We start from the raw sequence: 27,423 nt of genomic DNA, 5'->3' as shown, positions 1-27,423 counted from the left end.
ATCAACTTAACCCTAAAAATAAGCACTTAATGAGTTAACAAAACCTCCATTATTCGATACATTAAACTATGCAAATAATTTTCTCCTTTTATTAACAGAAAAAGTGAGCCTCTTAATGTAATATATAAGTTTTTCGATACATACAACAATACAAAAACCAAATAGTCAACAACAAAGAAAAAACAATAAGAATCTAATAACAAGAAACAGAGGAATGAAAACCAAAATTCATTTCCTCCAAATACATTAGCAACTTAAGTGCTTTTTTTCTTCTTCTTTTTCTTCCTTATCTTCCTCTTTTAAGTGATTTCTCAGCAACTTCAATTTCCTCTAAAATCCTCACTCTTCTCTTAGCAGGAATAGGAGCAGTTGGACCAAAACTAATATAATGACCTGAAACAGCATTGAGTGCAGAGTACATATCTCTAAAAGAAGCTCTTGCAAGAAGTGCTTTTTCTCTTCTATATTTAGCAACCCATGAGTTTGAAGTGTCTCTTAGTTCAGCAACAGCAGTAGCTACATTTGGATCATTCTTGTCCAGTGTTATGGTTGTTCTTACCTTGCTTATAACCTCCTCTGTTTCTTTCACGTACTCTTCATCTGAAGCTGCTAATGCAGGGGTGACATGAGCTAGAAATGTGGTGGTAAGGATGGTGGCTGAGGTGGAGAGGAACTCACGGCGGCGAGAGGGTATGGTGGTGGTTGGAGTTAAGGTGGAGGAGATGGTGGTGAGTTTGGTTTTGATGGGTGGGAGTGATTTGGGTGTGGAGGTGGGAGTTATGAGTGTTGGTGAAGCCATGATTGTGTTGAGAGAGAGAGTTTGTGTTATGGTGATATGAGAGGAAGATGTATTGGTTTTTTGCCACATGGCCTTATCGTCTTATCTTTGATTTTGGTTTTTGGATGAGAAAGCAACCAATGGTTTCTAAGGTATAGATCCATGTGTTGTGTCATCATAGAATTCCAATTATGCTCTAAATTCACATACTCCCTCAATCTCATATAACATTTTACTCTCTTTAGTCATATTAATTTATAAACAAAATTGTTTATAAATATAATCAAATGGAGTGTATGCTATATGAACAGCGCATGCTATCAAATAATATGACTTAATATTGAATGTAGGGTGTAAAAGAATTCCAACTATACTTGAAGTTAAAATAACATTAAATTGGAATGTAATGTATGAATGAACTATATGAGTACAAATAATTTAATGGACTCTACTTAAGGATATATAGTTTTAGAGAACCTGTATTCAATTTTTTTAAGTAATAGTAATATTTTGTCAAACTTTTTTACTTGTCTTTTTATCAAACTCACAATTATTATGATTCCTTTTTTCAGGAAACCGAAGTGTTAACACATAAAAAAGGAGTTAGAAATGTTTTGTACAAACAAAATGTTATTGAAATAAGATTGGGCAATTAACTAATTTTTTGGTCGTTTAGAGTTAAAATATTACCATGGCAAATTCTTATTTACCCGCCAATAAAAGGTGAGTATAGTTATCAATGCATATCTGACATCATTCAAATTCATTCATTTGTCTATCATTGTCTATAACATAAATAGTGAAAGACAAACATCTGATTTTGATTGGTGTCAACTCAAGATGGATAACTCTACACACCTTTTGTTGATAGGTATTGCAATTAGCACCTATTCATACTAATAATAATAGTATTAATAATATTGTTAGTGAGATGTCAGTGTTGTTTGTTGTGCAAGTCTTTACTCTTCCTCAGCTCAAATTAATTCAACTGTATGTAGAGTGTTTCTCTAAACTAGTAGATTTGATTTTTAAAAAGAACTCGTATTCATTTGGAGTATCTTTGTTTACCTAAGTTAACTGGTGGATGGAATATTATTAATTTGAAGTGTTGGAATCAAGCTTCTGGAACTTCGCTAACGAGAATGATGTGTTATGAGTTAAATGGGTTCATAAGTATTACATTAAAGGAAGAAATGTACTACTTATTGAAGTTCCTTCAGAAGCTTCATGTATAGTAAAAAAAGTCTTTGATGTAGCCAAGAATTTTGCAAATGCCAATAGTAATGTTGCTCAACAATCAAATTTTTCTATAAAGAAAATGTATGATGTCTTAAGAGGTGATTTTTTAAAAGTTAGTTAGAGAAAAATGGTATGTATTACACCTTTTCATCCATAATACATGCTAGATTACCAACTTGTGTCTCGTTGAACAAAGTTGGTATAAAATGTGATCAATTGTGTATTTTGGGTAAGAAGGATAATGAAACTCATTCTCACCTTTTCTTAAATTGTGAGTATTCTGATATTGTTTGAATAATTTGCAATGGAGTAACATAAGCATTAGTACTGGCAATTGGAAATTAGTGATGCAATGTGTCTATATATATAGTACAACAGAAACAAAGGTATGCATCACTTGAGTAGAATGGCTGTAAGTGTGACTCAGTGTCTGATCCGAAAGAAGATGAATGGTAGATTTCAAAACTTGCATCAGTCAGTACATGAACTTTTTAGCTAAATCAAAATGATTAAACTAAATAACCTAATGTTAAGTTTATAAGGCCTTAGATTTTTCTCGTGTTGTTAGAGCTTTGATCGAAATTCTTTTTTATGGTTTTTTATCACCATAAAATTTGTAATATCTGTTTTGGTGAATGAAATATATTTCTATTTACAAAAAAGAAAAAATGTTAGTGAGATGTCAATTTGTAATGCCATTTTCCGATTTAAAACTATTGGTGAAGATTTAAGGCCTTATCTTATATTATATCTAATTAACAGTGTTTGCTCAATCAGCAACAATTAACAGCGATGACCTATTTTGCTAACGGAAAAAAACGTTGGGGACCAAAAATTTAATAAAATTTATGTAGAGACTAATGTTGGAAATACGCCTATTTATAGGGACCTAAAACAAAATAGCTACTTTGATTATCTTTTTAAAAACATCATTTTAAATTTTTAAACCATGAATGTATACTATTTTTTTTAACACGAATGAATTTTCAACTATAGTTTGTTTGCTTAAAAATGTCTAAAGAATAATGTCCAAATTATTTACTGCAAAATCTCTTTTATTTTAATCTATAACAAACAAACTCATGCATCAAGAAAAAAAAAAAAAGCTAAATTGCATTTTTTGTCCCTTAACTATTTAGGTAGTATCACTTTGATCCCTTAATTAAAATTCGATTTATTTTGGTCCCGTAACTCTTCTCTCTGTTACACATTTTGGTCATTTCCGTTAGTTTTAATTCAAAAACGTTAGGTTTTCTTCATTTTCTTCTCCTCTTTTTCATCTCCATCAACCTTCAACAACAAGAATCCCAGAAGAAAATAAAGAAAATCTAACGTCTTTGAATTAAAACTAACGGAAAGGACCAAAATGTGTAATAGAGGGAAGTTAAAGAACCAAAATAAATCAAATTTTAATTAAGGGACCAAAGCAATACTACATAAATAGTTAAGGGATCAAAAATACAATTTAACAAAAAAAAACGTATTATGTCCCATTCAAAAATATAATTTTGAACACATCGGTATTCTTTTAAAAACCTTAGGTTGATAAAGTTGCTCTCAATCTCAACAAACATGGGGGCGTCTACGTAGATAGGTCGAAGGCCTAACTGTTTCCTCCACCCGAATTTTAGGATGGTTGCTAAAATTTAACTTTCAAATTTTATTGGGTCCATTTTTTAAAGAAAAGAGCTTAAAACCATACGACATGCATGTTAATAGTAGCTCAATCATAATGCGTTGTTCCACCAAAAAAATTTAATGTTGTGATCAATTTAGGAAAGGCCAGGGATTATGAAGGTTTGAATTAGGTGCAATGTATTGAGGAACTACCGAAAAAGCATCAAGAAAAAATAATGTAAGAAATGCTGATTACTATGGTTTCACATTGAAAAAAACAATCTCCAAGATCTCAAATCTTCTTGAAATGGTTGATGGCTTGCCGTAAAAAGTAGCTTATTGAAATACATGGATCACATCTTGGTTGAGAAAAGACGTAAGAAATAGTTATTTTGTTGCTTAGTGGGTGTTCACATATAACTTTTGATTTGTTGATGTATAATGTCACTATGAAAATAATTCTTGGCTTCACAACGAACTAAAGAAACCTCAAATTGTTCTGACAAGAAAAGAAACACCTTCTAGAGATGACAAGGCAGAATTCAACAATTTTTATGAATCCTGCAATAAATATGTAGCATCCATCTATCTTCTATTGCAATTGTTTGATTTCTTAAGATGATTCAACTATACATTGATTAATGGATCTAAAACTGGACTAACAAAGGAGGTTTAAGAATCAAAATTGGATGAGATATGACCTGAAAATATGTTTATAAGTGGAAGAAATCTTTACCTCAAATTGATTTTGTAAGATTGAATTAGGCCTAATCTAAATTCGATATCAAAACTTACCAAAATTCATTAGGCCATTTGTTACTATGTTTTTGCCAACGGTGTTCAGTCCTGCTGCAATGCAATGGGAGGAGGTGTTACCGTCACACATTTGATAGGGAGAAAAGAGTGTGACTCAGCCATTAAATGTGTGACTCTCTCATCTAACGGATGTAGCAGAAGAATGCACCATAATGCATGCTGGAAAGGGTCCTTTTGATTAATATCACAACCTATTTCCTTCTATTTCTCATCCTGCTTTACTTTCATGGAATAGGATCAATTGACACCAAGATCTCAAATTTTATTTGACACCAAATCTTATCCCTCCATTTTGATTTAATCAAACGATCAAAATTAGTCAATAGTGTTCACATGATTTCCTTCCTTATTTTTCTGAAGGGTGATTTCCTTCCTTAATTGTAATTATGTTTTTTATTTTTGTACTTAATTTTTCCTTTATTGTTGAAGATATATTGAATATTCGGGGACCACGTCCTCTCTTTTTAACTAATGGGATATCCCTCTCACCATAGCTCGATAAGTTCTCAAAAACATTCATCAAGTGTTGTCCTTCAATTCACAAAAATTGAAATCAATTGATCAAACTATTTCTTTTTGAGGCAATTCATTCGAACATCTATATTACCGGTAATAAAAAGGTCAAACAATTATATGTCTATGTGTTTTACATCATCCTAGCGTTGAGCAGCAACAGATAAATGTTAATTAGAGTAATGAAATAAGAATGAAGCTTCTGCATGGAGCCATAATAATAAGAGATATAGAATCCTTAAAGAGAAAGAGATATAGGAAAGAGTTTTTAGAAAGTAATTTAACTAAGAGAAGAAAGAATAGGTTGTTTCTAAAATTAAAAGGTGGCTCATTTAATCAAATATGTGAGCACTTATAGAATTGATTAGAGCCGTTGGATTAAAACTATATTAATGGATAAGATTTGGTGTCAAATTTTATTTGACACCTTGGTGTTATTTGATCCTATCCCTACTTTCATATATTATAGGATATAAATATATACATCATTCACAATATATATATTTATATAAATGTGTGTTTAATAAAACAGAAGCCTTTATTATTTGTTAATTGTTTAGGAGAAAATACTTTATTAATGGAGACATGTTTATCTCTGACCCTCTCCTATTTTTTATTTTCTATATATTACACATTTCAAATAAGAATTGTATTATTTAAGCATCGAAATAAGATATACTATATATTTATCTCTATCTTTCTCTTACTTTTGATTTTTACAATTTACACACATTTTAAAAATACACATAAAAATTAAAAGAGTTATGATACATAGACATTCTTAGATGGCAATACACCCTTTAACACCCACACAAAAATCTGACACGTAGCCACATGGACCCCGCACTAGCACACTTTCTCTTTTCTCTCCTATTCTCTCTTCCTAATGTATGGGGTGTACAAGATGTATGAGAATAAATGGTGTTTATGTAATATTTTCCAAATTAAAATACACCATATTTTAAATCAAATTTTCATTCTTAGATAAAAATTTAGATGAGTTTAAATCCAATGAGCTAAACAAAACTTTAAAAGATCACTACAATAGTCACTTAACTCATAAACATCATCATATTGTCAACAAAGATTCGGTGTATGTTTGATATCACAATGAATTTGCTATAATTACAATAAACTACCGCAATTTTAGCTCCTTAGATAAGATTGAATATAAAGAGCTAACAAAAACCTTGACAGATCATTTCCAAAGCTGATTACATGTTACTCGCAAACATCACATTGTCAACAATTCATATTTGGTATCACAATTGATAGATTTGTTAGAATTACAATGAACCACCACCTACCATCATCGTGATCTTATAAAAAGCTACAACAATTCAGACAAATTCACCGTGATAACAAACATTCACACACAAACACAAATCATATAAGAATTTGAGTTAAATAATTAACAATGGGTCCCACCTAGATCAAACTTTTCATGTTGAAAAAAAAAAATCTACTAAATAAAATGGCCAAGTCCCAAAAACCATCGGTGCAATAATATATTCATTCATTTTTCTCCTTTTATCACTCCTGTCTTTCTCCCTCTCTGCTGTCTTCTCAGCTTTTGCAATTAATAACATCACACCATTTCCTTCTTGTTCTTCCACACAACACCACACGCCTCATTCAACCTTTTTCTATGCTCTCATTCTCAAACCTCTTTCCTACTTTTTCTAACAAAGGTGATCAATGTACTTTTTTTACTTCTACTACTAGTACTTCATTTTCACCTTAATTTTTCCATTTTTGTACCATCAATCCTTGTTTTCTTCTAGACATCATAGTGCATGCTTAATATGATACAATACTCTCAAATAAGAAGATCTTCATGTTGAATGTGTCTCCTTAAAAAGTTTCTTACTCAAACTCATTCTCTTTTCAATATATTAAAAGGTTTAGTTACTTTTAGAGTTTCTTAATTTTTTATTTTTTTTTTACATTCTCTTTACTATATCACACATTTGATTTCCTTCATATTTTTCTCTTGAATGATGACTTAATCTTAATCTAATATCTTGTTTTTTTTTTTTTTCTTTCGGTTTTGGTTGAATATTTGATCTTCATCTTATATATTTTTTTCAATAATTTATTTGTGTACTATTACATATTTTGTTGTTTTCTTTTACTTGTTAGTTATTATGATCATTACGTAACATTTACTTGATTGATCTACCAATGCTATTTGTCGGATACCTCTTTGATTCTCGGTTGATCATATCATATATCACACCTTTTCTTTCTGTCTTTTTCTTCTTTTGCGTTTTTCACTTTATCTCTTCTATTGTGTGTTACCTTGTTGCATAGATTAAGCCATGAAAATTGCATAAGTAAAAAAAAAAAACACTGAAGTTTTTTAAGTTTCAAGTTTTTTCTAACTAAATAAATGCTTTATTCTCATTTGATATAGTTGCTTGATTCAAGTTTATATACTACTAATTTTGTTCTTGTATTTTTCTCATTTCTAGATGTTCATTTAATCTTGGATTCCATAAATATCTAAATTTGTGTGTTCTCTTCTATGTCTTTGTTTTCTTCAAAGTTTTAATTGCACAGTTCCCGTATTTGATTTAATTTAATAGTCTAAAACTCCGCATTTCGATGAGGTCAATGTGAATTCTGGGGAAGGACAAAAATAATCAGCCAGATTTTTAGCATATTCTATTTCATGTTGACATGTTAAGACTTTTATATTTCACATAATTGAGTTTCATTATCTTGTAATTAGTTTACATTAAGCAAAGGCTTGATTCTTGCAGACCATATATATTAAATATTAAATTCATGTGTCTTCTTCTGTTCAGCCGGTTTCTTTATCCATTCATATAGCTTACGGCAAATTTCGCATTTGACCGAGTAAAAAAGGAGCTAGTTTCCAACAGCAACAAGGTGTGAATTTTTTTAATAGTGAAAGGATCTTTGGAATCAGGATTGTTTACTCAATTGACTAAGTTTGGAATCTCAGAGTTTTTTCAAGTGAGATCTATGGTACAAAAGTAATGAACATAGCATGATATTCATCTAAAGTGTTTTTCTTTCTGGAACTGAGAAAATGGGGTGTTGTGTCTCAACAAGCAATAAAAGTAATGACGGTTCGCATATTCCATCTTGTCTTGAAATCGGGTTGTGTGGTCAAAAGAAAGCAAGAAGAACATTCTCTGATCATGTTGTATCTTTGAACAAGTTAGCATCCTTACCAAACAGAATATTTAGTAATGGAAAGAGTCGGTCTTCTTGTATATTTACGCAGCAGGGTCGTAAGGGTGTTAATCAGGATGCTATGATTGTATGGGAAGTAAGTATGTTTCATGTTATGGTTGTTTTGATGATGTTTGATTCTCATTAAATGAAGAGAGACTTGGAATCTTGGTTAATTTTTGAAATTTACATCCTAGTTTTGATCTTTGTTTTCTTTAGGATTTTGTGTCAGAAGATGCGATCTTCTGTGGTGTGTTTGATGGCCATGGTCCATACGGTCACCTAGTAGCGCGTAAAGTTAGGGATGCCTTGCCCATAAAATTGCTTTCATTTTTGGATTCATCTGAGTCGAGGCGAAATGAATCCAGTAAAGCTTTTTCCAAGGACATAAAGTTTGAAAGTGGAGAAGCTGAGAATAATTTCTCTGGTGAGGATGAGGTGAATTCTATGTGGAGAGAAGCTTTCATGAAGGCATACAAGGCCATGGACAAAGAGTTGAAGTCTCATGCAAATTTGGACTGTTTTTGTAGTGGAAGCACATCTGTGACTATCGTGAAACAGGTAGATCAAAGATCAGCATCTATCATATTGGTTTTGTTTCTTTTATAAATTTCTGTAGAGTATGACTCATAGTTTACTGATAATTGGGCAGGTCGCTCGATCAAGAGTAATCTTGTAATTTGGACCGTAGTATTTTAACCCCGTAATCAAATCGCGTGTGTTCTTTGTTTGCCTTTTCCGTATATGTTTTCTTTTGAACAAAGGTCGGTGTTCTAACAATTCCTTATTTTCTTCACTTTTTTAGGGTTCAAATTTGTACATGGGCAATATTGGTGATTCAAGAGCAATCATGGGATCCAAGGACAGCAATGACTCGATGGTTGCAATTCAGCTGACAGTTGATTTAAAACCTGATTTGCCAAGTGTGTTATATGAAATCATTATTCATCCTTTCTGTTTTAATTTAAGTTTTTTATCTTGTTTTCAACTTATTCAAACTTTGATGTAATAATATTCTTATAGGAGAAGCTGAAAGAATTAAAAAGTGCAAGGGTAGGGTATTTGCATTGGAAGATGAACCAGAAGTTTGTAGGGTGTGGCTACCTTTTGATGATGCACCTGGATTAGCAATGGCTAGAGCATTTGGCGATTTTTGCTTGAAGGAGTATGGTGTGATTTCTGTACCTGAATTTACGCACCGGATTCTCACAGACCGAGATCAGTTCATTGTTCTTGCCTCGGATGGTGTAAGAAATTTCAATTTCATATCTACTGTATATTTGATTGTTCAGTTTTGTTTTTTCTATTTCAGAAATTTCAATTTCATAAATATTATTTATATGAGGAAAGTTATAGAGAAGAAAACGTTATTTGGTTCTACGACACTTTGCAAAAGTTTAATGTTAGGTCTCAAACATTTGTCTTCTTTTGGTCTCTGCAGATATGGGATGTTCTGAGCAATGAAGAGGTTGTGGAAATAGTATCATCAGCACCAAGTCGATCATCAGCAGCGAGGGTTCTGGTGGAATCTGCCGCACGAGAGTGGAAACTTAAATATCCAACTTCGAAAATGGATGACTGTGCTGTTGTGTGTCTATTTTTGGATGGGAAAATGGACTCAGAAGAATCAGATTGTGATGAACAATGCTATTCTTCCGCAACCATCCAAAGCAACAGACATTCAGGTAATCCAGTTGAGTCGGATGATGGTCAAAAGTCCGAGCCTTCTTTACAAAGGAACTTCACTGTGAGAACCTCAGAATTTAATGAGACATGTATAGGAGGAGGAAAAGGAGGAGAGTCTGTCGATGTTGAAGATGGAACATCATTAGCTGAAGATCAAAACTGGTTAGGTCTAGAAGGTGTCACCCGAGTAAACTCACTGGTACAACTTCCTAGATTTTCTGAAGAACGACCAAACTCTTGAAATTTGTTTATTCAGTTGAAACTCTTTGGTGTAATGGTTATAACAATACGGTGAATTCAAGAAGAATTATTTTTTTACTTGGTTAATTACTTGTAGTAAATGACGATTAATATTCAGTTGTGAAAAATGCGGCCAACATTAAGAATGAAGCTAGAAGCAATTCAATTTTTTCTTCATATAGTTGAACATGACTGAGCCATGTGAAGGCTTCATTTAGTAGCCACTATACATTGGTAACATTCTTCCACAAATAGCAGGTAATAAAAATGAGGCCAAAATAACACATACCATTTTAAGAAATGCAATGTACTGCAATTCACTGAACCACAAAATATCAACCAACAACTGAGGCTGCTACCATGTTAGTGGCATTGTGCAAGAAACACTTAACTCACCGAAAAATTTCACACCAAACTCAACAGAAACTTGAACTATATAAAATGCAGCCACTCCCTTCTAGTTTCAAACACAAAAACCTATCTCAATATTCAATAGTCTTGTAAACAAAATGGCTTACAAAGCTTCCACTTTCCTTGCACTAATTCTCATCACAAATATTATGCTTAGTACTACTTGTCAAGCACGCAATAGTATTCCGAAAAACTCAAATACCGATGAAAAGAAAGAGCCTCAGTGGTTTTTCCATTTTGATGGGATTCCAGGCTTCGGCAGAGTAGGATTCCCGCCTTTGTTTGGTTCTACACCTCAAAATCCGTACAACGGCGGCGGGGGACAAGGAGCCGGATCAGAATCAGGACCAGGATCAGCACCAGCTCGTGGCCGTTATGTTCCAGGTGGTGATGACACCTTTATCCCTAATCCTGGTGTTGAGGTTCCAATTCCTGGCAGTGGTGGTGTTGTTCCAGTTCCAGCTGCAGTTCATCCTTGAATTAACTCAGTTATGAGCCATCATGCATTATTTTACTAATTAGACCTAGTTTCTAAGCCTTGTTATGCTTTTGACCAATTTAAGCACCCATGAATAAGTGTTCAGAGTACACTATCTGTTACATGGTATGCAAAGCCATTGTGTTATTTACTTTAAGATTAATTATGTATGATGTAAGCTCTAATGTGTGTAGCCCTATAATTAAATTTACTCTTACAATTTCAATTCATAGTACATCTTCTATATAAAAACTATGAACACTGGCTCATACTGAATATTTTTCTAGTTGCACTTATGTTACTATGAAGTTGTTAAGGTAAATATGTTCCTCTGTCCTACAAGTCAATGCAGGGATAAGGTTGCAAACGGCATAATATGTAGTCTTGTAATAAATTTAATCAAATAGTCTTGTTGGTGCAACAATTAATGGAGTTGCTAGCTACTACCATGTGAATAATAGGTCACAAGTTTGAGTTAGTATAATTTTTTTTTTGTTTGGAAATTGGCCTTATCCTGTAGAAGGAAAGTCTTAGTATACCAGCTGTAATTGCTGCCTAGTGACTAAGAGGTCACATGTTTTTGGGTGCATCTGCAATAGTCAATACACCAAATATAGATCTTACTCTTTTCATGGACTTTGCTATGGTTGATTTTTGTAGCACAAAGTTGTCATTCTATGAAAATATCAATGAATAAATGTTTTTTGACACACTATTGATTACATTGTTTATAACTTTTTTCCGGTCTTAACCTTCCGGTTTTCAGGGAAAATAAACTCTTGTAATATGAAGTCTAGTTGAGAGATAAGTAAAGTATGACTAAAGATTGTTTCAATTAGGACTCAAACTCAAGTAACCCAAATCAATACGACATTAACGGAAGTTTGTTTGCCACGTGAGTCAACCACTTGATTTTTTCATTGTTGATTTGTTTTTAATAAGTTAATTTAATTGTTTCCTAAATTTATCACATTGTAAGTGATGTGTTGACATCTTAGGAAATGAACTACCATCATAAAGAGTGTGTTCAAGAGTGTATTGTCAATCATGAGGTTAAGATTTCAGTATTACAAAGAAGGTAACTCTTGAATTTCACACTTCAAGTCATTAAATCAACCTTTCCTCAATTCATATATGACAAATGACAACTCTAAATATTTCCCTCTCCTTCACATATCATGATATGAACAAAAGAAATGCTGCACATAAATGCAAAGTTGGTGTGCCATCAATATGCAAGCAACCACACCAAACTACTACAAATTTCACATGCAGCATAATTGTTTGTGGTCTTCATCTCTTCTACCCCACCCAAACCACCAACCAGAAACAAAAACAGTAAATTTTCATCTCCCAAATACACTCAAGGAAAAGGCATTTCAAGTTGAGTAATGATACAGTTAACAGAAAACAAAGGAAATTTGCTCTGCTATCAATATCAATTTTTAGTTTTAGCAGTGTAATTTGATCATGATTTTACTTTAGCTGTCATAATTTTTTATCATTGTCAAGCAAAAAGGTAATGAAATTATTAAAGTAGGATAAGGATATGTTAACAAAAGATCAACTGTAACAGACTAGATAAATGGTGCAAATTTTGGGATTCCAGAGCAAAAGTTTTGCAACACAGAAAGTTAATAAATTCAAGCGTTAAATTTAGGGTCTGATCAAATATGACATTTGACCTTTGAACTTGAATATCTGTAATGGAAGCCTTGCTATGTCACAGAAGTATCCTGCCAAAAGAAGAGGTTGTAAGGAAAAAAATTATTGAAATGCTAGTTTTAAGTTGAGGACAATTGTAGACAAAGAAGAAAAAGTGTATAACTTGTGAATAGATATAACAAGCATAGATAAAGCAAAAGTACCAGCAAAGACATTTACATACCAACTTCTAAAGATGATATTGTCATATTGAATAAAAGTATTTGAAATAAACCAACTGGTATTACTAGAGCAAATAGGGGAAATCCCAGAATTACAATATAATTCATCTAATAGAATATAACAATCCTTATTTTCTTCTAATATTGATGGACACAGGTCTGAGGAGCCTCTGCTATGTTCATAGCCTAATAAGAGTTAGGTAGCTAGTTAGAAAGGAAATTAGAAAACAAGGCATCTTGCCTATAAATAGAGTACAAATTAGATAATGATGATCTTATTATTTGTGTAAGTTTGGGCCTCTTGGCATTGTAGAGTCTCTCAAATATAGGACTGTTCATGGTTTGGTTCAAGAAGGAAAACAAACCGAATTGAACCGTTACAACTGTTCGGTAAAACTGAACTTAACCATTGATGGCTAGTCCTGAACTGAACTGGTATAAAGGTTCGGTTCATCAGTTTTGTGGTTTCAAACCGAACCTGAACTAGCTTTACAAGAAGCCGAACTGTACTTTTTCGAGCCGAACCCTACCAAATTGTTATTATTACTAATAATCATGACAGGTGAACAAAAAACCAGAATTCATCAACTTCGGACTGCTATTACTCTACACATAATTAGATCATCATTCTCTAATTTCAACTCCCTGTTTATAGGCAACATACCTTACCTTCTAATTACCTAACTAACTCTTATTAGGCTATGAACATAGCATAGGCTCCTCAGATCTGTACCTATCAATATTAGAAGATGATAATGTCTTCCAGAAACCTAAAAGAATTAAAAAAGAATTGAGAAAACTTTATTATTTTCCTCACTGGCACCACCATCTTTCTAAACATGGACATTCATTATTCAATACTTGCCCTGCCAAGCAATATAGTCAAACTCGAGATCCTACCTATGATCGGGAAGTGGGTGAAACATTGTAACTTGAGTGTCATAACACAACTCGTAAGATTCTACCGTAGGATAAAATTGTACTTATACATATACATATACACAACGGGCATAAAAACTATAATATATGCATAAAATAACCCTTAAATCACTATTAAACTAAATAAAATACAAGAGAATGGATTTGATTGGAAGAGAGTTTGGACCATACAGCCCAATTCCCTCATTGTCACAAACATATAGAAGTCTAAAGCAAATATAGACAAAGAGAGGCCATGAGCCACCTCAACCATGGTTGTCAAGATCGCGTGACATGGAAAAGGGAGAGTCAGATGGCAGCACGAGTGCAGTAGTCATTGGCGCAAACCAAACATGTCATATAACCAAAACCTGACCTGCATCTATCCACACACACAATCCTACGATCCCACTGGAAAATCACGATTTTAACCACGACAAAGTATTCCAACGATCCTGCTCACATCGCAGCACAGAAGTCTGGTTGTCGATCGTAGACTCGTGCGATCCAATGATCTAACTCATAATCTTGACCGCCTTGCTGCCAAGTGATAATACATTGTTCACCACCCATTTAATTTAATCGTATATGTGAGCCTTCCTATGTGGTCACATGGTATAAAAATATAAGCACTGTCATTGTGGGATTCAACAACAACCAAGCCTTAATGCACTACGTAGTGTTGGTTACATGGATCAAATTACGCCATAACGTTCGGTCAAAAACCATATTTCGATCCACTCTACTTAGTGCATCATCTACAGGTCTTCTCTCTACATCCCAAACCACCTAAGCCTAGTTTCCACCATATAAAAAAATAAATGTAATAATCATTTTATAAATTAAAAAATGTGCTAAACCATTGTAATTAGGGTCTCTCATCATTGATTGATCATCAGTAGGCAGTCCAAGTTATCTTACGCCGTAGGCCATTTAGGAACTAAATTTAAAGCTATTCCCATGGTTTTGTTTGTTGTGAATCAAGTATCCTCTGCGCGGAAATGCCGATATTAATCCTCTCCCTCGGGAAATTTAACACTATTTTCAGGGCTGAATTCGAATCAGAACCCCTTGTTAAGCGATATAGAGATCATATCATATATTCCCATGGTTGATCAGGTACAACAATTATAAGCATGCATTGAAGAAAAACATCTTATGGGGCACGATTAATTAAAAAATAAATAAATAAATAAATAAATAAAGTAGATGGACACGATACCTGGTTGAGAACAAGGAGAATGTGATGAATCAAAGGCTAAGAATCTGGAAAACGATGAAGCAGAGGAATCCGAGGAACATGAAGATGAAAAAATAATCAAGGAAGACAAAGAATCTGGTCGATCCATGATTCCTCTTTCTACTCGTTTTGGTCACAACGGATTCGTTGATCTCTTCGATCTTCACCATTGTAGAGAATGGAGAGTTTGGATTCGATCTTCACCCCGTCGGAATTGCAATAGTTATGCCTACGGGCGCCAAAGAAAAATCCAAAACAATCACCAGAACGAACGCTGTTTTGGAGTTTATTATTTGTTTATTTTGAGGAGCTTATTTCCATCGCACTTTTGTTTAATAGTTCTATAATTAACTTCGATATCATGCTAATAATTATGATCCCGTTTGATATCAAATAAAAAATAATTATAAGATTATTTCTTAATGTAATAAAGCGTATCATTTTCAACTAAATTATTCTTGTACTTTGGGAATTCAATTTTTTTATACTACTAAATAATTATGGTCACGTTGTAGATTTGCTCAAATCTTAGAAACTTATTTGAATTTATTTGATCATCAGACTTTTTAAAATAAAACATTATAAGTTTCGGTAGAAAACATGCATTACAGTTCCAAATCAAAGTTGAAAATTATGATGATAAAATGAAATAAAAAAGAAAAAGAAAATCTCCTAGGAACAAATAATATCACAACTTTATGTTGACAATAGTTGACTCTAAGCATAAGATCTTTGTCTCTTCATTTGAAAGTCTTGTTCTTGATTAATGTTTAAGCATTTGATCCTCCACCTCGTTGTGCCTGCAAGAAGGCAATTAACATTAAAAGACATAGTCAAATTACAAGAAATAGTTCATATGATTCTACAATGCAAAAGTTAAGCATAACATATGTAATTGCAACTTCATGTGATTTTGATGGAACGTATAAAGACAACACGATATCAAAATGTATAGTATTTCAAAGTCAAAGTAAACTTCTAAATAAAATAATGCCATAATTTTATGTTTGGTCTCATATGTTTATTTTAAGTTTCAAGCTAATCTCTTATGTTTCAAAAGTTTCAAATTAGTCTCTTATATTTTAAAAGTTTTAAGTTTGTCTCAAACGTTACTCCCATTAGAATAAGTTAGTCCTTTCTATCACTTGACCGTTTAGCTATATGGGTTGAGTATATGGATGTTGGAATTTAACTTACTTATAAAATCTTACAACATGATTCCACAGTTTTCACATGTTTTCGCGGAGATCCCGGCCGTGCCCACCAATTTCCGATTCCTGACCTATTCAAGCACACAAATGGTACTCAAGATCATTGACTCTTGTGTTTTTACGTGTCAGATCGCAATTTTGTCTATTTTAGTTTTATGTTCGATTCTCGGTGTCAATTTAGATGGACTAGTTTAACTTAAAAAAAAATATCATAAGGACCCTCTAGAACATTAAAACATGTCAGAAGAATCTTACAACATTCTTATTGGTTATTTAAAATTCTAGCTTGAAGTAGATGAACTTGTTTATGACACTTCCTCATATTTTCGGGATTCTGATTTCTCATTTGAATAGCTAAAACCAAGACAAGAGTATGTAAGAAATATAATCTATTTTCCAAACTTTAAATGATTATATGCAACACAAATTTCATGCTATTTAGGTTAAGTGTAAGAATTAAACTAATTTGCAACAAAAAAATTATGCTATTTATACTATGCATCTAGCTTAATTGTAAGAATCAAACTAATGACTCCATGAACCCAAAAATCCAATTAAATTGGTTTTGTTGTTTTGTCCATTTTCGAGTCTAATCAATTACTCCTTCCGTTTTTAAATATAAGCAAATTTTATTTTTTAGGTTCATTCAATTAATGATGTATGTGATCCATATCACATACATCATTAATTGAATGAACCTAAAAAGTCAAATTTACTTATATTTTAGAACGAAAGAAGTACGTTGAACATTTTCGCTTTCTAACCAGCAAACTCTTGATGCTTCCCATTAATGCTTTGTGAGTTTGAGGAGTGCTAAACAATAGGACTTTCATGTCTTTATTTATTTACTCTACTTAATAGTAGTTCCCTTTTGCTAGTTGTGTATATATTTACTTTATTGTTTTGTATTTGTTATTCTCGTCAATTGCAATCTTATTGAACCCTAGCTTCCTGTTGGTTGTCCTTCTATCCTATTCTCTTCTCTATGTATTATTACTTCTAAGAGGTCAAACATCCATTCTCAAATAATAGATCATCAAAAGCTCTGATGCACAGACGCGGCTGAGATCCGCCGTGTCGACGTGTCCGGCGCGGTTCCGACACGGACATGCGTACGATTTGCGTCAGACGCAGATCTAGACGTATCCAACAAAAAAAAACTTGCAGCGGACGCGGACGCGACACCGTTCAGTTGAGCAGGACACGGCCCATGACAGAAAATAAAAATAAAAAAAAAAAAAAAAAGAAAAAAAAAGGAAGAGAACTAGGTTTCTGGGCTTCCAACTTAGAAACGATAGAACCCTGTTTTCGCCGCTCACTTTACCCCACCACACCTTTTCCGGCGCCGATGTCTACTTCCTTCCCGTCGTCGTCGTCTACTCCAGGTTTCTATCAATTTTCTTTCTTCTTTTCTTGTTTATAATTTCATGGGTTTTCACTTTTCACTTTTCTCTTTGATGTTGTGCTATCGTTTTCGTTATCTGTTTGCAGCTTTATGTTTTGTTAAAAATTTTGACCACCACACGTTTTGATAGAAAACAGTGTCTGAACTTTATGACCACAAGTTTTCTTTATGAAGTATAATAATAATATTAATAACACAAGTATGAACTTTTATCACATGGCGATGGTATATATTTTATAATATATCCCCTTTACACAGGTCACAAGACCTGGTCAACACGTTTTGTCCTATTTGATTTATATATACCTATGTCAAACTTTAGGATAATACTATGGTGACATTGATGACTTTAGATATACTTTCATCATTTTGTTTTAGATTATTTTTCTTGATTGAAAGTACTAAGTTTATTTTGGTTAATTTTTGTCTCTGTTTGGTTGATTGAAAGTTTAAATAAACATGAATTGTGCCTCTCGTTTTAGACTCTTCATAAATTATTCTCACAAAATACATTATTTTATTCATATATAAAATATATATAGCCGTGTCTGTCCTACGTTTTTTTAGATTAGTCGTGTCCCGTGTTCGAGTCCGTGTCCCGTGTCCGTGCATCATAGTTCATCAAAAGGAAGTAAGAGACGCTTAGCATGCAAAAATTTATGCTAAAAGGAAGTAAGTGACGCTTAGCATGCAAAAGAGCGAGAAAACATAAGTTAGGATCCTCTCCATTTATAAAAATGAATTGAAATTGTCATTTAGAAATAGATACACACAAAATATAGATTGTGGGCCCTACTTACAATTTGGTTCCACCGTCATTAATTATTTTTAAATTTTATTGTATTTTTATCTTTTCAAATGGAAGAAATGGAGGAGATCCAAAATGGAGATGAACTTGACTCATAAAACATAGCAATGGTCCTTTCAATTTGCTTAAAATAAATGGAGAGTACAATTTGGAGAGAGATAGCCAAAAAAAATAGAGTGGGTCTTACCATTAAGTGAATCCCATAATCATTAATTATTTTGTTTAATTTCGCAGCGGTGTAAGAAAACGCACATCCAGATGGCTTTGTGCTGTGATTTTAAAGAAGCTTGAAATACTAGCTTCAACCAAACGCACAGTGAGTTGGTCCTTCCAACGTGAAAACAAACATACCATTAAATTTTTAAAACTTCTTTGTGTCTTTATATCTCTAAATGAGAGAAATTGATAGAGTCTTAGATGGAGAGAATCCCTCATGAAAACACTCTTGCTGTCTACAGACTAGGACAAAAAGTTGTGTAATAATTCAATATGATATTACAAATAAGTCCAAAGAGCTTATGTTGAAAGTATTGTTACCCAAATGAGCTCAATATAGTCCACCCAAAGAACCCCTTGTTCCACAGGTATCACACCATAAGTATTGAGATTGGCGAAAGGCCAAAGCTTCCTTCCTGCAAGTGAAGCATGAGTGAAATTTTATGCCTTATTTGGATAATGAGCTTAACTAAGCACTTATAACATAAACATTTAATAGGTGCTTATGTATAAACTATTTTTGTAGTAAATGATAAAATTAAATCAAATTGTTTTCAAATAAGCCATAAGCTCTCTTCTTAAGCGATCCTGGAGAGTTAATGATCATACCATAAGTTGTTTCCATAAGCTATTTCAAAGAGTCTCAGAAGTGTTTATGTCCGTAAATAAGATCAAATAAATCAATTCAAACATATCCTAAGATCAAATAGTTGGTGTTCCAAAGAGTCGAAACGCAACAAACCCAAACCACAAAGTAGATGGTGTTGCAAATAGTTGACCACACAGTTTGGTCAAAAGCAACTTTAATAGGGACAACCCACCATTGTTGGAAAGGAGAAAGAGCCAATATGAAAAAATGCAAAACAGTTTTAGCCATTGATAGAAAATAACCTAATAGTTCCAAACCAATTATATACATTAATTACCTCGCAAAGTTGGTAGTAATAGCGAGGAAGAGATCCATGGAGAGCAAATCCAACAAGACCAAATTTGAATAGCCTCGTAAAGTTGTATTTCGGATATAACTTATAAGAGTTGATAAAAAAAAAAACCTGTGCAACTTAAGCATTTCATAAATCTTGCCAGTAAGAAACATTCCTGAGCAATCCAATCTCCAATTGAGTAGACAACTCCACTTATTGCCATTTTAGCTAAAACTGGATTTGCTTTTAGAGAATGCTCGTATGCAATTCAATTGTGTTCAGGCACATATTTTAGTATCTCATAAAGTGTCCAACCCTGCATTACAAGACCCTATTCAGTTTTCACCTTCTTCCATACATATACGTGACATAAAATACACTAGATTCATTTCAACCATTTTCTCCATCCGTCTTTTTGTGTGGTTGTTTGTTTTCCTTTTTGTGATGTCTGATGATATGCTTTATTTATTTTGAATATGATTCAAGAGAGAGATGCGTGTAATCAATTCTGGGAGCAATTATATGTTGGCTTAATTTCACTTTTGGCCATCCTAAGTATCACAATCTTGCGATTTTGGCCCCCTGTAAAAAAAACAATAACAAATCAGCCCCCTACGTTTACCCCCTTGGCACTTTTGACACTCCAGACCAATTTTGACCAAGTCAATGTATACGTGTCACCCATATCACTTAAAGTGAGATGCCACATGTGACTTTCTATTTTCTTAGGGGTCCAAAATCGAAAGATTGTGATACTTAGGAGACCAAAACTACGGTTAAATCTAATAAATAAAGTGATGTGGTTGATTTTGGTTTGCGCTGCTTAGCGTTGTTAACACCATAATGAATCCATTGTCGATTGTTCTTCATGACCGACGATTTTGTATAATGATGTTACGATGGATGATGAAATTGTGGTTGTTGATACTCTGGTTTCGATTATACATTATGACGGACGACTTCGTATGGTGAACCATGATCATATTACGGTAGATGATGCTTTTTGTCGATTTTATTTCATGACCGACGATTTTGTATGGTGAAGTTATGATCAATGATGATATTACGATTGTTGAAACTCGTCGTCTGTTATACTTCATAACCGACAACATTTTATGGTGAAGTTATGATCGATGATGATGTTGGAATCTTTCCCCACGATATGTTTGAAATTGTTTCAAAATATATTTTGTTTATATAAAATCAAATATTTGATTTTGATTTTTTTATCTTAAAATATACTTTATTTAAATAAAATAAATCATATAAATCTCACTACCATATCTATGTTTTGAAATTGTTTCATAAGATATACTTTATTCAAATGAGATTTAAATCAAATCAAAGATAATGTTTTGAAATTGTTTCAAAAGATATATTATATTTAAATGGATTTAAATAAAATTAAAATATGATTTTGAAATTGTTTCAAGAGAAATATTTTTATTCAAATTAGATAAAAATAAAATCAAAGATATAGTTTTGAAATTGTTTCAAAAAAAATATAAATTTTATAGGATTGACTAATATGTGAAAAATTCTACACATAACAAATATTTATTAAAAAAAATTAATTTCCTGATCTTATCGTTGAAACTTTCTTTAAATTGGTTGAAGCTTGGATCTGTCTTATTTTAAGAGAAATGATATTTAAACATTTATTTTGTGACAATTTTTATGATAACTTTTTCTCTCATACTTAAATTATTTTTTATTTATCTTTCTATTATTTTAGTTTTCGTGTCAATATGTACTTTTTCGTGTCACATAACACTCCTCTTATTTTAAAAACAAAACTCCTTATTTCACCTCTTTCAAATAAACTGGACCCTCAGCTCCACAGTAACTCTCACATAAACTAAGACACGTACTGTATGTATTGCCCATTGTCATCAATCATCATAGAAATGAAGTACGACTTCTTTATGCATGGGCCACTTTTTGGCTTCTTTCAATGATTCCTTCTTATTTTTCAAATATTGTTAATTGTTAGTATAATATAATTAATTTGAGAAATTATATTTGTACATTCATTTTATGATAATTTTAGTGATAATTTCTTTTTTATACTTATATTTTTTTTTTACTTTCTGCCTCTATTGTTTTAATTTTCGTATCAACATCTACTTTTCTTTATATATTTTTAAATGTCATATAAATTGTTCCACAAATAGTTGTTCAAATTACATACCCTTATAAATTTTAAATTTATGTTGAAATATGAAAATTTCATATCACATGCATAATGCATTTAATATTCCTTCCCCCTTAACTAAGTTGTTTTATGTGTACAAACTGCAAAAAAAGCATCTTTATAGTACAATTATTGTGCTCTATATAATCTTTGTAGTATGCAGCAATATATGGAAGGTCACTTTCGCTTGTACCACTAAGAATGAAATGGGGTCAACAAGAATATTCACTTTTAAGTTAATATTAAATATTATAAATATATAATATACAATAGTACAAATATTTTATTTAAAAAAAAATAAATAGTACAAATATTTATCATTTATTTCATTCCTCTAAAAAAACGTTTATTTCATTATAATTCCAAATCACATAGTTTATTTTTTAAGGAGTGTTATGAACACTCTCGTTAACATTATTTCTCCATGAAAATATATGTAAGTTTCACACTTAGAAAATAAATCTCATATAAAATGAGAATACAAACGCACATGAGCTTCAACAAATAAAAGAGTGAATGATAGAGAAAGTGGTAGAAAGATAACGATGAGTTATTGTTTTTTAATACTAGGAAGACACCGGTTAATGACTGAGAAGCCTCCATCAACGACCAAGTTGTGTCCACTAATATAAGCAGATTCATCAGATGCAAGAAACAAAGCAGTCTCTGCAATATGAGCAGCCTTCAATGTAATTCCCTGCAAATTAGCATAATCAAGGCCAACAGCTTCAACTTCACTCGGCACCATGTCCAGTGCTCTACATGCAAGAGGTGTAGCAACAGCATAGGGTGAGATTGAATTGACTCTGATTCCATAAGCTCCAAGCTCACCGCATGCTGACCTAACAAGGCCTATAAGACCATGTTTTGATGCTGTATAATCATGTCCTGCACATCTACCAACAAAACCAGCTACACTGGCTGTGCAAATTATTGATCCTCGTATTTTTCTTTCCACCATTACACGTGAAGCATGCTTGATAGTTGCAGCTGCACCACGAATGTTCACAGCCATGGTGTTGTCAAATTCATTTAGGTTAAATTCTAGTATGCTAGATAAAGGACCAGCGTTACCAGCATTGCTGAACATGATGTCTAAGGTACCATATCTCTCCAACGTGAAAGCAACAATTTCCTCAACTTGTTTCTCCTCTCTCACGTCACAGTGGTGGTAACTCACTTTGTCTAACCCAATTGAAGTTGCAAGTTGGTGACCCAATTCATCATTGATATCTGCTATGACTACAAATGCTCCATTTTCCACAAATATCTTTACTGCTTCTGCTCCTATTCCACTTGCTGCCCCAGTCACTATAGCTACCTTACCCTCCAACCTATCATCATAATATAAAATATACTATATTGATTAATTAAGCCAATAGAAATAGGCACACACTAGAGAAAGATTCACAAATATAGAAAGTTATACCTTTGTTTTGACATTGATGACTTCACGCTACCCTTGCTTTGAGTTATGAACCTTTTTGCTCGCAATGTTTAATCCTGCCTCCCGTTCTTTTTATATATATATAAACAAAAAAATCTACGGTGTATGATAATGACTTTTCTGATTAAGATAAATGACCAATCATTAAGAATTTGTGTATTTAATCCATGACACTTCAGATTATAGGGTTCCACTTGTGTAACATAGTGGATTTTAAGTTATATAACATTGTCCAATCAGGGTGTGCCACGTGGCACACCCTTTTAAAAAAAAAATTCAATTAAAGGAGAATAAGAGAGAACACGTGACAGAGAAGGAGTGAAATAGAAAACGCGCGCTAACTCTTCTGCTTCCTCCTTCCACTTCAAAACAAACTCACTCACTCACCATCATCATCATCATCATCAGTTTTCCGTCCACCGTCGATCACCGCCGCCGCCGTCAACCTGCCATGACTGTGGCATCATAAGGTTTTCTTTTTCTTTTATCTTTTTCTTTAGAATGATTGAAATGTTCATAGAAATGAGATTAACCCATAATAAAAATCAAAATTTCTATGAAAATAGAGAATAACAACGGTTGATCAAGAGATAAAACAATTGTTTTTGAACTAGTTTCAATTTATTAGGATTTGATTTTAGGAAATTTAGGGTTTTATTTAAGGATGTATATAACCCATTGCAATGTTTACTAAACTCTGTTTCTTTTTTTTAAAAAAGCTTGACTCATGTTGTTGTTGTTTTGAAAAAAGGCAAAGGGGATTGATTGATCCTTGAATTTTTTTGTTCTTATCATTCATTCTGTTTTAATGTTTTCTTTCTTAATGTTTTGTATGAATTGTTTTTTATGCCTTATGTTCTTTATTTACTTTTTAGGTTCTTTGGATAGTTTGATCAAATATGACATCTTCAGATGTTGATTGGAAACCAAAGATTGGAATGGGATTTGATTCTATGGAAGAGGCTAATAAGTTTTGGCTTGCTTATAGTTTTCGTGTGGGCTTCGGAGTTAGAGTACGTTTCGCAAACAAAAAAGAAGATGGTAGCGTATCGTCATGTCGATTGGTTTGTTGTAAGGAAGGGCTAAAAAGGAAGGAGAAAAGATACGCATATGAAGGAAAATATACGAGAGCCGATGTTAGAACAAATTGCCCTGTAAGAATTACACTTTCTCGTAAGAATGGAAAGTTGGTCATCAATGACTTTGAAGAAGAACATAACCATGATCTACAAAATTCTGAGACAAAACACATGCTTCGGTCACATAGAAAGATAACTGAGGTGCAAGCATATGAGATTGATTTGGCTAATGACTCTGGATTAAGGCAGAAGTCAACATTTCAACTTTTGAGCACACAAGCAGGGCACAGAGCTAATGTTGGATTTACAGAGGTGGATGTAAGAAACTACATCACTGCAAGAAGAAAAAGAAGTATGGCATATGGTGAGATTGGATGTCTTTCAAAATATTTTCAACGACAATTGTTGGAGAATCCATCCTTCTTTCATGCATATCAGATGGATGTAGAAGAACATATTACAAATGTGTTTTGGTGTGATGCACAGATGATTTTGGATTACGGGTATTTTGGCGATGTTGTTTCTTTGGACACCACATACTGTACCAACTATGCCAATAGACCACTTGCTTTTTTTTCTGGTTTCAACCATTATAGAGGTTCAGTCATATTTGGGGCGGCACTAATGTATGATGAGACAAGTGAGTCATTTAGATGGTTGTTTGATACATTCTTACAGGCACACAACAACAAAAAACCAAAGACGATCTTCACTGACCAAGATCAAGCAATGGCAAGGGCAGTTGCAGATGTGATGCCCGAGACTCATCATGGTTTATGCACATGGCATTTGTTACAAAATGGAGTTAAACATCTTGGGAACATGATGAAGGGAGGATCTTCTTTGCTTAGTGATATCAAAAAATGCATGTATGATATTGACATTGAAGCAGATTTTGAGAAACTTTGGTTTGACATGATCCACAAATTTAATATTCATGACAAATCTTGGATCATTTCAACTTATGAGCTTAAAAAAAAATGGGCTTCATGTTATATGAAGGGAGTGTTAACACTTGGTATGCGAAGTACACAAGTTAGTGAAAGTTTGAATGCTCACTTCAAGTCTTGTATGAAACCGAATGTGAATATCCTAGAATTCTTCAACCATTTTGAAATAGTTGTTGAGGAGAAGAGAGCAAAAGAATTGAGTTGTGTGTATGAATCCTCCCATAAGCTTGCAAGGTTAGCATATGAAACTGCACCAATACTAATTCAAATGGGAAAAACATACACACACACTGTATTTGAATTGTTTCAAGATGAGTTTAAGTTATTCTTAACTTTATCTGTACCAATTAGACATGAATCTGACTCTCTTTGTGAATATGTCATCACAAAGGCAAAACATGAAGGATCTTGGAGAGTTTCATTTAACCGTGTTTCAAATTCCATCACTTGTAGTTGTAGGAAATTTGATACTTTTGGCATACTTTGTTCACATGCTTTAAAAGTGTTTGAATTGAATGATGTTAAGGTAATTCCTGACAACTATATTTTAAAAAGGTGGACAAGAGAAGCCCGTTTTGGAGTTGTGCAAGATTTTAGGGGAAAGGAGGTTGAAGGAGATCCTAACTTGTCTAGAAATCGAATGTTCAGATGAGTTGTCTCTAAGTTCATTAAAGCGGCAACTGAAGCATCACCCAAGGAAGAATGGCTCAAGTTTCTTGATAATGGTGTAGATGACATGTTCAAGAAAATAATTGAACTTCGGACACAAGCTATGGACAATAACGGTGATAATGGTGCTCGTCCAGAAGTTGTGAGTTTGGATTTTATGCAAGCAAAGGGGTTCAGGGTACGACCCGGTTCAAAGCGAATTAAGCGACACAAAAGTTGTCTGGAAAAACAGCATAGTCGCGCTACATCTAGGCGCGCTCCACCTAAAGAAAAAAGTTCACAGGTATATGAGTTGTTATTTAAAGTACTTGTTTTAGTTTTACTTGTTTTGGTGACTGCCATAATTTTACATGTATCTTAGCTTAATAATTTGACATAATCATTTTAGGTTGATGGAGTATCTTGTTCTGCGCCTACAACTTATGAGCCCCCACAAGCACACGAGTCTCAAGTCAATTACACAGCCATGCTAATGGTAATTTCAAAAACAAATTCATAATGAACTATTCATACATTCAACAAGTATCGTGATGCTAATTTTTAAGTTGTTATTAATGTAGGAAATAGGGGGGCCAACCTATTTGAATGGAATGAATGCATAGGGGGCACTGGCGTTGCTGCATTTTTGTTGTTATTAAGTTTTCTGGGATTATAGCAGCACTTTTATAGCAGCTTCTGCCATACATTGACTTTGTATTTTGAATGGAATATACAATATTTTGCTAGCTTAATTGTGTTATAGCAGCCTCTGTCATTTGTTCGTTTCTATTTATGCTAGCATAATTTTAGAGTGTGTAACAAATCTTAATTGTGTTATAGCAGCCTCTGTCATTTGTTCGTTTCTATTTTGCTAGCATAATTTTAGAGTGTGTAACAAATCTTGATTCTTTTGTTTTTGGATTGTGTGTTAACTCTACTGGATTGTAGCCTGTTGAACTTGACTGTCTGCCCATAGGAGTTTGAGCTTTTACTGAATCTGGTGTTTTTTTTGGGTGTTCTATGCATACTTCAATGCTGGTTCAAGGTAATTTTCTGTATATCTCGGATCAAGTTTGAGGTAATTCTCTACGTAGTTCAAAGCTGGTTTTCCGCCTGTGGACTGTTGTGGTGCTGCAGCTACGTTGTGGCATTTCTTCCACCCCTAGGTTCTGATTAGTATCATTGTGTTCCAGCTGCAACATATTGGTTTTGTTTTCTTCTCTTTGCTTTGGTCTTCAAGTGTTTGGTTTATTTTACAGATTTTTATTGTCTGTTTTAGCTGGATGTATTGGTCTCTTTTGATATAGAAAAGGTTTAGTTTTATTCATTTTTAGCATTCATCATAATGTAACTTATAGAATAGAATTAAAACTATAACGAGATACTTTTGTAGATCTTTTGGCTATGTTAGATACATTAGAGAGCAATACCTATTTTATTTTTCTTCCATACTTTTTTCCTCATCTCTCTTTCTCTTTCATTTTTAATCCTTATGACATATTAATTACTACTATTG

At 33.0% G+C, this 27,423-nt stretch overlaps 5 protein-coding genes, 1 long non-coding RNA gene and 1 pseudogene across 7 annotated transcripts; 3 read left to right on the top strand and 4 right to left on the bottom strand.

Annotated features, from left to right (window-relative positions):
- Positions 1-61: 61 nt before the first annotated feature.
- LOC25487627 (photosystem II repair protein PSB27-H1, chloroplastic) lies at positions 62-890 on the bottom strand. Its single transcript, XM_013609610.3, has one exon. It carries the CDS (start codon positions 866-868, stop codon positions 287-289), a length of 582 nt encoding a protein of 193 aa, XP_013465064.2. The 5' UTR covers positions 869-890; the 3' UTR covers positions 62-286.
- A 5,451-nt stretch (positions 891-6,341) lies between these two features.
- LOC25487626 (probable protein phosphatase 2C 52) lies at positions 6,342-10,221 on the top strand. The gene is made up of 6 exons (XM_013609609.3): positions 6,342-6,654; positions 7,774-8,264; positions 8,387-8,728; positions 8,973-9,090; positions 9,191-9,414; positions 9,609-10,221. Exons 2-6 carry the CDS (start codon positions 8,022-8,024, stop codon positions 10,092-10,094), a joined length of 1,413 nt encoding a protein of 470 aa, XP_013465063.1. The 5' UTR covers positions 6,342-6,654; positions 7,774-8,021; the 3' UTR covers positions 10,095-10,221.
- A 153-nt stretch (positions 10,222-10,374) lies between these two features.
- LOC25487625 (putative cell wall protein) lies at positions 10,375-11,251 on the top strand. The gene has a single exon (XM_024776677.2). It carries the CDS (start codon positions 10,603-10,605, stop codon positions 10,981-10,983), a length of 381 nt encoding a protein of 126 aa, XP_024632445.1. The 5' UTR covers positions 10,375-10,602; the 3' UTR covers positions 10,984-11,251.
- Positions 11,252-12,502: 1,251 nt separating this feature from the next.
- Positions 12,503-15,375, bottom strand: LOC120578255 (uncharacterized). Its single transcript, XR_005644207.1, has 2 exons — positions 15,009-15,375; positions 12,503-12,718 (listed from the first exon to the last, which is right to left on the bottom strand). It is a non-coding gene; the product is annotated as an uncharacterized lncRNA (long non-coding RNA).
- Positions 15,376-18,966: 3,591 nt separating this feature from the next.
- LOC120578092 (PXMP2/4 family protein 4-like) lies at positions 18,967-20,003 on the bottom strand (annotated as a pseudogene).
- Positions 20,004-22,118: 2,115 nt separating this feature from the next.
- On the bottom strand, positions 22,119-23,289 carry LOC25487621 (short-chain dehydrogenase reductase 3b). Of its 2 annotated transcripts, XM_039830770.1 has the most exons (3): positions 23,213-23,289; positions 22,858-23,117; positions 22,119-22,773 (listed from the first exon to the last, which is right to left on the bottom strand). In XM_039830770.1, exons 1-3 carry the CDS (start codon positions 23,224-23,226, stop codon positions 22,334-22,336), a joined length of 714 nt encoding a protein of 237 aa, XP_039686704.1. In that variant the 5' UTR covers positions 23,227-23,289; the 3' UTR covers positions 22,119-22,333. The 2 variants fall into 2 exon arrangements, with proteins under 2 accessions (XP_039686704.1, XP_013465058.1); XM_013609604.3 differs by having other exon boundaries at positions 22,119-23,117.
- An 820-nt stretch (positions 23,290-24,109) lies between these two features.
- On the top strand, positions 24,110-26,773 carry LOC112419281 (protein FAR1-RELATED SEQUENCE 5). The gene is made up of 3 exons (XM_039830769.1): positions 24,110-26,211; positions 26,317-26,403; positions 26,489-26,773. Exon 1 carries the CDS (start codon positions 24,130-24,132, stop codon positions 25,909-25,911), a length of 1,782 nt encoding a protein of 593 aa, XP_039686703.1. The 5' UTR covers positions 24,110-24,129; the 3' UTR covers positions 25,912-26,211; positions 26,317-26,403; positions 26,489-26,773.
- The last annotated feature ends 650 nt before the right edge of the window (positions 26,774-27,423 follow it).

The sequence above is a fragment of the Medicago truncatula genome, chromosome 2 (assembly GCF_003473485.1).
Source record: "Medicago truncatula cultivar Jemalong A17 chromosome 2, MtrunA17r5.0-ANR, whole genome shotgun sequence".
NCBI classification, from domain to species: Eukaryota; Viridiplantae; Streptophyta; class Magnoliopsida; order Fabales; family Fabaceae; genus Medicago; species Medicago truncatula.
Note: the sequence above shows the minus strand (reverse complement) of the source record. Positions and strands in the feature narration are given on the sequence as shown.

Coding starts and splice junctions, on each gene's coding strand:
- LOC25487627 (XM_013609610.3), bottom strand. CDS start 868: ATGTGGCAAAAAACCAATACATCTTCCTCTCATATCACCATAACACAA.
- LOC112419281 (XM_039830769.1), top strand. CDS start 24,130: ATGACATCTTCAGATGTTGATTGGAAACCAAAGATTGGAATGGGATTT.
- LOC25487625 (XM_024776677.2), top strand. CDS start 10,603: ATGGCTTACAAAGCTTCCACTTTCCTTGCACTAATTCTCATCACAAAT.
- LOC25487626 (XM_013609609.3), top strand. CDS start 8,022: ATGGGGTGTTGTGTCTCAACAAGCAATAAAAGTAATGACGGTTCGCAT. Junction 9,091..9,190: donor TTTAAAACCTGATTTGCCAA/GTGTGTTATATG, acceptor ATATTCTTATAG/GAGAAGCTGAAAGAATTAAA. Junction 9,415..9,608: donor TTGTTCTTGCCTCGGATGGT/GTAAGAAATTTC, acceptor TGGTCTCTGCAG/ATATGGGATGTTCTGAGCAA.